This window comes from Pygocentrus nattereri, chromosome 10 (assembly GCF_015220715.1).
Source record: "Pygocentrus nattereri isolate fPygNat1 chromosome 10, fPygNat1.pri, whole genome shotgun sequence".
NCBI lineage: Eukaryota > Metazoa > Chordata > Actinopteri > Characiformes > Serrasalmidae > Pygocentrus > Pygocentrus nattereri.
The window spans coordinates 24220602-24230585 of NC_051220.1; the positions used below are offsets into that span (position 1 = coordinate 24220602).

The window sequence follows — 9984 nt, forward strand, 5'->3', positions numbered from 1 at the left end:
TGTTAACCCAGGTTTAGATAATCAGACTGTGTTCTTTCTGCGTGTGCACACGAAAGCATGAAAAAAAAATCATTCTACCTTAATTTGATTAAAGTAAAGTATTTATAGCTGTAAAACCACAATGCTAAAAACTGAATTTGCACATGTAGCTAACAGTTCAGTTTCAGCTAACAGTAGTTAACCAAATCAAAGTGTATTTAGTAATCGAAATTTAAATATCAATTATTTTTCTTACATCGAGACACTTTTGATTTAAGGTTTGCCACATGGCTATCAAACGACGGAATAACATCCCAGCCGCTCTGGTGCAACTCCGGAAGTTTTTTAGCGTGACACGCGATTCCGCTTCCAGTAATTTCTACGGCTAGTAAAATCGGAGGCGCGTGAACCAGCGAGAGACTTCGAGAAGTCGCGTGCGAGCCGCCCAGACTCCCCTCCGCTTCACGCGCTGCTACCGAGATCCAGCCGTTCCCGTTGTCCTGGTCGGTCATGGCAAAGTGGGGTGAAGGGGACCCGCGATGGATCGTGGAAGAAAGAGCAGACGCTACAAATGTCAACAACTGGCACTGGTGAGCTAGCGTTCGGTTAAAGAGCTGAAGAAGCCGGTCTGTGTGTAGCCCCCGTTAGCCATCTTGAGGCAAGCATGGTGGAGGAGCAACAGCGCTTTAACCGATCTCTGAAATAATGAAGAGGAATGTCAGTCATATACCAGTTAACGTCTGTCTGTCAGAGGCTCAGGGTGTCCGTCTGTCACAGGGAGACGTGTTTCAGTCTGTGCTCCTCCAGAGCCGGGCTGTTGGTGTGTTATTTAGCTTATGTTAGATGCGGGACTTTGTCGGAGTTTAGCTTAGCCGTGTAGCTTGGTTAGCTCTGTTAGCTGCATTATTCACGGAGTGTTTAGCTACATCCTCACAGCGGCCGTGTCGTTCAGACCTGGACCGTAATAAACGTGTTGGCCAGCCAGCTACGCGGTGTAACTGCGGTGTTGTCTGTGGTTCCCAACACAGTCCGGTAACATTAGCTGCACAGAGAGACGTAGGTTAGTGAAATTAGAAACAAGATGTTGCCAGTGGTAACGTGGTGAGCACTGTTCTGATCGATTCCTCAGAACTGAGGTTGATCTCATAGTTTCTTCCCTCGGTCGCTGACATGAACGAATGTTCTAGAAGACCTAGCTGCATAATAACCATTCATACTTTAATAGAGCATAACGACAGCCCTAACTATAGAGCATGGGTGTCAAACTAAACCACTAAAGGGGCCAAATAAAAAAAAAAAAAAACACTAATTCGTTGGACAGAGAAAATGTTTTTATTTCTTTTTTTTTTGTGCTGTAACTCCAACTGGCCATTGTTTATTTAAAATACGCAAAAACCTAAGCAGTAAAATATTGGCACTTGCATTAGATATTGAAATGTTACATGAATACTTGAAGAAAAAAAAAAGAATGTCCCCGTGAGCTAGCTAGGTCTTTTAAACCTTCTTATTTGTTTGAACTATACACCTGGCATCCCTTCTTTGCTGCAAGTTTATTAATACTTGAGCTAAATTTCTAAGCAGCTACTAATATTAGGTGTTTATATTGGTTGAACTGCAGCTGAAATGCACCTAGTATATTTGGTGATATGACTGGTGTGGAATTGTACAGAATTGTGTAGAACTGAGGTGTAACCACTGTCCCATAGATTGTCGTTGGGGTAGAAAAGTCGGAGCACACATTACGTTGCAGTACAGCACATTGTTGCATTGTAAACAGGCTAACATTAATAGAAAGTCAAAACACTCTTGCAGGCCGGATAGGGTTGTATTGCAGGCCCTGTGTTTGACACATGGGCTATAGAGTAACATGCGGCCATAGGTAGATTCAAATCACGTGTGTGAACACAAACCTTCAATAAGAATTATTTGTTTTTTATGAAATTTGTATTGTAGGTCCCCAATTTAAATAAAGTAAGGTAATGAAAAGTAACGGTGTGGCAGTGAAAAGAGGAAAAAGCAAGTGTCCATACTTATATATTTTTGGCAGCATGTTCTCTTTTTTGTGGCAGACATTTAAGCTACTTTATTTTTTGGCTTCCACAGTACCACTAGTCAAATGTTGTTCTTCCACAAAGTGTTATTCCTGCATAGTATTATTTAATGGATTGATGCCAAAACTCAATGCAGTCCTGTGCTGTCAAGAAGTAACATTAATCATTCGTGTGTGTCTATGGTGTGGATTAGTAGCCCTATATGTTATTGTCATTTTCTTGGGCAGGACGGAGAGGGATGCCACAAACTGGTCTTCAGAGAAGTTGAAAGAGCTGCTGGTGGGATTGAGCGTAGAGAGCGATGAAGGAAAGTGTGAGGTCACAGAGGTCACAAAAGTGGAAGGTGAGGCTTCCATTAACAATCGCAAAGGGAAGCTCATCTTCTTCTACGAATGGAACTTGAAGGCCAAATGGAAAGGTGAGATAGAGGTGATAAAATGGAATATAGGTAACATAGCTTTTACTGGCACTCTTGTCATATTGAGTGCTGTCAGTAGTTGTTGTAAACTACTGATGAATCTCTGTGTTTAAAAAAAAAAAAAAGTTAGATTGTGTTAAAGCTGTATTAAACTCATTGTGATAACTGATGAATTTCTAGCATATTAACATGCATTTTTGTTCCTGCATGTTATGTTTTGTGCCCAACACATTGATGCTATATACATCAATCATTTTTGTGTAGTCTATTGCTTAAAAATGTCTTTATTCTTTTGTAGGAACATCAGCATCAGGGATCAAATACAAAGGAAATATTGAGGTTCCAAACCTTTCAGATGAAAATGAAATGGAGGATCTTGATGTAAGTTGTTGTTATGCTCAGAAACACACAATTGGCAAATATGGCTGTAATTATTGAATGTTTTCATTGCAAATGTTCCACATAATTTAACAAGAATATTTACATGTTCTTTATGTATAAGGATTTTCAGACAACGGAACATAATTCATCCAACTGGTAGAATGCTAAATCTGTGGGCTCTGCTTGTTCTTCCGTGGCTCCTTGTGGAGTTGAAAAAGTTTATCTTAAGCAGATAAGCTCTGCTCATAGTGTCACTTTTCGTTAGATTACCTATCTAAAATGGGGGTGTGTAAATCTGAACCCAAAGGTGCATAGTATGTATGGAAAGATGAAATGGAAGGGAAGAAATCTATCCATCTAACAGGAGACAAATTTTTGTTACTCTAGCTGAATGCTGGCTAGTGCCAGCAACAAGCAGTTGCCTTTTTTTATCAGGCTTTATAGAAAGCAGCATAAAGTCACTGGTTTGAAAAAACAAGTTTGTGAAGTTCATGTAACATTTTTTTAAAGCTATTCAGGAGTTTTGTGTATTAATGAGATGAAGCCGCATATTACTTGCAGATATTCCACTTCACACCTCGTATCTCCAAAATGATAACTTTACAGGAGAAGGAAAAACCTATTTTATTTGTAATGTAAGTCAGTGGAACCAGAGTTTTTCTGAGTCATTTTGGTTTATTTCTTTTAATCCGTTCTTCATGAACTTTGCATACAATGTAAAGGGTAAGAGGCATTTTGAGATTATTTCAAATTAAGTGTTTATTTTATGAAGTGTCAGTCTGTTTTCAGTTATTTTCTAAATACAGAGAAAACACTGACATATTACTGATAGCATGTGTATATCTGTTTGAATATTAGCACATAAAGGACGAACTTGTCCTCTAAGAACATATTCCAAGTTATCTAAAACCATGTTTGGCTTAAACTTTTTCATTAAGGAAAAATTACAGTGTTAGCTCACCTTGTGAAACGCTCAGTAAAGACGGCTATGTTAGGAATGTAGAACACAACGTGGTTAGACAAAAAAAGTGTCGTACAAAAGTGAAAACGTACAGATTTAAATTTTTTTACAGAAAATAAATGTCCCCTTTCTGTGCATTGTTGATGTGGGATTCTAATTATTAAAATCCATGCACCATATTTATTTATTTTATCATATTCTTCCTGAGGCTTTCCATTCGCAAGCTTTTTAATCATGATTTGTTTTTATTTTTTGTCACACAGATCAGTGTGAGCCTTTGTAAAGGTGAGCCTGATACGCCACTATTTGATTTGATGAAGAAAGAGGGATCAGAAAAGGTTCGTGTGGCACTGAACAGCTATCTAGGGCTTCTCAAAACAGGTAAGACTTACTCTTAAACAGAGTAGCTGGCATGATGGATATTTTAACACACTCAGATGCAAATCCATACCTTAACTTTAGTAAATACAAGCAGAACTGTTTTAAGTGTCAAAGAACTACAACCAAAGCTTGGCATATTGTTAATGAATTGGCTCCCATCTGTACAAAAAAAAATGTTAAGATTGCACTAGACTAGACTTGAACCCCTAGATGTCATTGACTGAAACCATAATCCGGACTGTTTTTAATTGTGTTCTTTTGCAGAGTTCACACAGGGTATGATCTTACCTACAGCCAATGGGATGACCAAACAGCAAACATCTCAAAATAAAGTCAAAACAGACAGAACTCAGGTTGGCTTCAGCGTTTAATGACATCACATGTAGGGTCTCAGTACAGAATTAATTATGGGTAAAAAAGATTTAATAAAGGTTTATGTAATCTTCATGTTCAGATTGGTTCTAGCAGCAAAGCTGCTCCCCCTGCAACAGGGGTGAAGATCCCCACCTGCAAGTTCTCACTGAGGGACACATTCCTTACATCACCAGAGGAGCTCTACAGAGTCTTCCTCAACCAGGAGGTCAGTCTTATTCCCCATCTTGTAATACATATTGTTTGTTTGTTTGTTTTTTACTGTGTTAAGTGTTTTTTTTGTTGTTTTTTTTTCCTGGTATACTGAATCTTCTCAAAAGCATTATTTATTTTGTTTGTCTCTGGTTGTGTAGATGGTACAAGCATTCACACACACTGCTGCTGTAGTTGAGCCTGAAAAGGGAGGCAAGTTCCGCCTGTTGGAAGGGAATGTATTCGGAGAGTTCCAGGAGCTGGTGAGATGTCTGCTTGTTAAAATTAGAAATGCAAGTCCTACCTGAGTAGGACATGGAAAAAAAGGAATAAAGGAGTTTTATTCCAAAATGCTGTGTGTCCATTTGTAACAATTTTGGATATATAGAGGTTTGAATAGAATAACAGCAAATGTATAATTCACTTGGTTAATAAAGTCATTTTTATGTATTTAGTAATATTTCTTGTATGTGTAAAGCACACAAAATATATATTCTAAAAAACATCTGTGGGGGAAAAAATGAATAAAATCATGTTTAAAATGTTTTGGAAAAACCTTTAACCAAAATTAGTGCAGAGGTGATTATTGACTAAATCTTTGTGGTGTTTTTAGGTTCCTGAGGAGAAGATAGTAATGAAATGGAGGTACAACACATGGCCAAGTGGTAAGAGACAAACTCATCAGCACTGTTAATAGTTGTAATGCAAGTAATGATTGATGAGAGATCTACATTAGTTTGAGCGGGGGGAAAGAAGTCCTTGATTCATTGGTCTGTTTCTTTTTCTTGATGTTTCTCTGTGCGTGGGGATGTAGAGCACTATGCGACAGTGACCCTGACTTTCACAGACAAAGGCAATGAGACGGAGCTGAAGATTGAATGCCGGGCTGTGCCTGAGAGTGAGGAGGACCGCACGCGAGAGGGCTGGCAGAGGTACTACTGCCAGGCCATCAAACAGACGTTTGGCTATGGTGCACGACTCTGCTGAGCCCCGAATACACCCATTGTTATTTTTGGCCATTTTTTTCCTTTCTTCTTTTTTGTCCACATGTACAAATGAGAGCATTGGAATGTGACTCTACTGAATAAGAGACATTGCTCCAGCTTCTTGTTCCTTTCTGATTTTGGTTTAAAAAGGAAATCCAAACATCAGAAAAGAAAATGAAAGGAGAACATGAATTACAGACAGGGACCTATAGGAGGGGTGAGTCACTCGTTCATGTATTATCTGCATATGTGTGTAATAAATTAAAGATTTTATTGTAGCATGGCAATTTCTCCATTTGGCACTCTTATCTGGCCTGGAGAGGGACAGGGTTGAATGGTGCCTTTTTTTGGACCATGAGTTTTTTGATAGTTTTTTCCTCAACGTGATCTATGACAAAGACCGATGTCATGGAGGAATGAGAAAAGAAGAATAAACAAAGAAACTGTTAAACCACTAAAATAATCAGTTTCTTCTTGAATTGTATAAGACAAACATTTTAGGAGAGGCTGGTTTTATTTCTGTATATGTTTGTGAACATCATGATATCATATGGTATTTTCATAAAAAAGTATGATTTACTGTTAGTTTTATTCTTTGAAAAAAGAAAACAAGCTTGAAAGCAGCCCAAACAATCCTTTTGTGTTGTACAGAATATATTGAAATTTGTGTCAAAAGGCACAAGTGGGCATTCCTTCACATAACTGTTTTTGTATTCATCAGAGCTTTGAGTACTGTATTAATTTCCCCTGTAGGTTTTGTATGTTTTATTTATTTTTTTTCCCCTGCGTATGATGGCTCTCATGAGGTCACTCATATCATTCAAGACATGACTTGCTCATCAGTACAGAGAAAAATATGTACACAAAGTCACTTAATCATGGTAAAAAACAGCAATTTCTTGTTATAAAAGAACACATACTCTAGGTTTACATAAGTCTGATTTTATTTATTTTACTGCAGCATCACAATTTCTAAACAAGTGACTGTTTCATTCACTTTCTTAAAATAAAATTGTCGTTGCATCATCAAGACATTTCATGCATTTATTTTACAATCCCCAGTGTGAAATCTTTGTGTCTTAATGTATCTTTCCTCTGTTTTGATTTTTTAGTGTTGGTAATCACTAATGTTAGTTGAAAGCAGGAACGTTTTCAAAGTCATCTAACATCCACATCATTACTTTCAGTTTTAAAATGTGACAAAGGACATATGCAGCTATAAAATACAGCCATTGTTTTCTTTAACTGTGCATCTTAACTAATCTCTCTTCTAGACAGATCATTGGTAATGCTGTTGAATAATTACTCAAAGTAGTTCTCTAAATTTATGGTGTCCATCATATTGTCAATGCATCTAACCCACAACTTAAAATTGATTGTTTGACTAACTTTTAAGAAGCTTCTGGCCGGCCAATACAACAGTTATGAATCCAACAGAAAAAAAGGAAAATGAGACAGTAGTAGAAAATATCAACCTCACAGAATAAACATAAAGTCCTTTTTCAGTATAAAGGGGTCTAAAACTTACTAAAGACACTCACATGCACATTCTTAATTTTCTTAATTTACTGATGTACAAAACCTTTTGTTCAAGATCAAATTCTTCTAAACAACTAGGGTGTTTTAGTTCCACTTTTTAATTCTGCCTCTGTACCAAAAACAAATGTACAAATTAAAATGATTTCTCAGGGAAATATTAAAAGAAAAACTTTTGTTGGGTCTTCATAAATATTGCTGCAGTTTTCAGTCAGGTGGATAGTAGGAGCTACAGAGAATGCTACAAGAATAAAATGAATAAAAGAATAAGATCATCAGTATATCCACGTTGTAATGGCATATATGAAGAAAACATTTCAGAATTTTTAAGCTCCCTATTTACTGGGAAGAAGATCCTTAACACCTGCAGAGGACAAAGGGATGAATGAGACTCACTATTCCAGCAGCCATTATCAAGGCGACTGGGTCTCCAAGCAGATAACAAGCTCAGACTCCTAAAAAAGCAATAGAGAAAACATACACTGTTCACACCATAAGCAAAATGGATCATTTTTCATTACAGATTTGCAATGGATTTGCAGTATCACCCTGTGACTGGAAAACTAGACCACGACAACTAACATCTCATGGCACGAGAGGAACAGATTGTAATCAACGTTGACAACAGGTTTCCTACACTAGACGAGTCACTGCGGATTGGTGGCTCAGTGTTGGTCCTTTTGGGCAGCTCTTCTTTCTCAGGGGACTTTGGAATGATCGACATGTTATGCCACTTTCTTCTAGAATGGAAATAATTCAAAGAAAGTCAGTATAGTTAAGTTAAAAGGGAGGAGTTGGAACATTTTTTTTAAATGTCAGATGCTGAAGTGAGGGCTCTCGTGACAGTTCTAAAAATGAGATGATCAGGTTGCATCTTTGTGACATACATTGCTGTAGCAACATCGCAACATTACTTTCCCATTAGTGTAAAAATGGTTCAGTACTTTGCATACCAAAATCCATTATGATAACTACACAGTATATACCTTTCAATATCAGCATTCAGTATACAGTTAGTATACAGGATGTTTCTATAGTCTGATGAATACATTAGCATTTTAGATTTCATGTTTTGTTCGGTTTTTGGAAGAGCATGTTGTAAAACCATGTACACATTGTGCTTCAGAAAATGATAAGGAGGGACTATACAGGTGCTGATCTACACTGCAGTGTGTTTCTGTACCTGTGCCCTGGACATTTCCCCTTGGGTTTACCCTCTTTAGGTGTTGATGCTCCACAGGCCTGTTCTGCAAGGTCCTTCAGGAAGTCAAACAGCTTCTCAGACTCAATGCACTGCTTCCTACAGACATCATTGGAGAATATGGACAAAGGTGAAACAGACTAATCAGTGCATACACTCACATACAAGTGCGTCTGAACTAGTGGATGAATGGACTGATAAATTTGTGTTTAACATGCTCACATGTGGTTGACGGACATGACTCTACTGTTCTTCGACTGGGTGATAAAGCTCGTCTTGGTGAGGAATGATATCAAGAACATTTCCAAAGCTTTAGCTTAGTTTAGAGTAATGGAAGGCAACTGAGCACACTTCAGTGTTTTCTTTAGGCATTTCTTATCTCGGTAGACCAGCATCAGACACTACTCTTAAAAGGATACAGATGATAACTGGAACGGCAGTGGCCATTCTCCCAACCTCTGTATCTTTCTGCATGATTTTCTTAATGCGACCCTGGTTTGGATTCGAAAGGTAAGGCTAAAAACAATGCTCGTACAAACTTGGGAATTACTCAGAAATGTCGTACGGTACTCACAGGAGGAAAGCGCACGTTGTATTTTCGTTTCTGTCCAGGCATTTCGGTCCTTTAAATGCCCGTTTTCGGATTACATCTTGGGTATTTTGACAGCTTGGTCTCCGGTGTTCCATTTGTTTACCTTTCATAGGAAGTGCAGAATCAGAAATGAAGAAAGCTGAGAAGTTGAGGAGATCTTAGGAAGGTGACGCCCCCAATGACGTAGGATGAGTCATAAGGTGTAAAGAAATTTTCAACAAAATGTTATTAATTTTTTATCTTCGAAACATAGGCGTTATAAAAAATATATTGTAAGTATTGTAGCTAGTTTAAAAAATAAGATATAAAATACGCTTTTCCCCGTTTTTCTCTGTCAGTAATCTTGTTATCTCCATTGCTGCACGAACCGCCTGCTCAAACGTTGGTTAAACGGTTCGCCTCTAGGTGGCAGGCTAACCGCTAAAATTCAAGTGCATGAAGCAGAGAGCGCCCGCAGTGGCTATCATGCGGAGCAGCGCACCCTGAGGCAAAAAATCAGACTAAATGTGCAAAGGGAAAAAAATCCTGGGAAAATAAACACGTGAATAAATAAATAAATACATGAATAAATAAATGATGACGGAGCTCTTTAGTAGAGAATACTGTGGAAAAACCAAGTCGCTCATCCAACCAAAACGTGAACGTGTTTATTTATTACACAGAAAATATGAAAACAAGTAAGAAAACAAGCCCAGTGCTATTTGCCTCACATAAAATTGGTATTTATTTATTTGTTTGTTTGTTTGTTTATTCTTTCATTCATTCATTTAGACTGATTCCACTCAACATACAGAAAGATAAGCACGTGGGCCAGGTAGGTCATTCCTAGACCTGTAATTTGCAGTGTGTGTCGGTTCTGATCACCACCAGGTGGCACAATAACTACAGTGTTCAACTAATCAGGTGAGAATTGCACTGTAATGACGCAACTGGC

General features: G+C 37.9%; 2 protein-coding genes across 4 annotated transcripts; one reads left to right on the forward strand and one right to left on the reverse strand.

Annotated features, from left to right (window-relative positions):
- The first annotated feature begins 339 nt into the window (after positions 1 to 339).
- ahsa1b (AHA1, activator of heat shock protein ATPase homolog 1b) lies at positions 340 to 6751 on the forward strand. The gene is made up of 9 exons (XM_017694541.1): positions 340 to 569; positions 2258 to 2448; positions 2747 to 2829; positions 4054 to 4171; positions 4436 to 4524; positions 4626 to 4751; positions 4897 to 4998; positions 5349 to 5400; positions 5550 to 6751. The coding sequence occupies exons 1-9, from the start codon at positions 490 to 492 to the stop codon at positions 5720 to 5722; spliced, it is 1014 nt and encodes a 337-aa protein (XP_017550030.1). The 5' UTR covers positions 340 to 489; the 3' UTR covers positions 5723 to 6751.
- On the reverse strand, positions 6648 to 9239 carry LOC108425679 (dr1-associated corepressor). 3 transcript variants are annotated; one of them, XM_017694543.1, is made up of 7 exons: positions 9033 to 9239; positions 8878 to 8950; positions 8681 to 8774; positions 8441 to 8557; positions 7895 to 7997; positions 7654 to 7712; positions 6648 to 7498 (listed from the first exon to the last, which is right to left on the reverse strand). In XM_017694543.1, the coding sequence occupies exons 1-6, from the start codon at positions 9072 to 9074 to the stop codon at positions 7671 to 7673; spliced, it is 471 nt and encodes a 156-aa protein (XP_017550032.1). In that variant the 5' UTR covers positions 9075 to 9239; the 3' UTR covers positions 6648 to 7498; positions 7654 to 7670. The 3 variants fall into 3 exon arrangements, 2 of the variants coding, with proteins under 2 accessions (XP_017550032.1, XP_017550031.1); XM_017694542.2 differs by lacking the exon at positions 7895 to 7997; XR_001857724.2 differs by having other exon boundaries at positions 7408 to 7498; positions 7654 to 7997.
- Between the last annotated feature and the right edge of the window lie 745 nt (positions 9240 to 9984).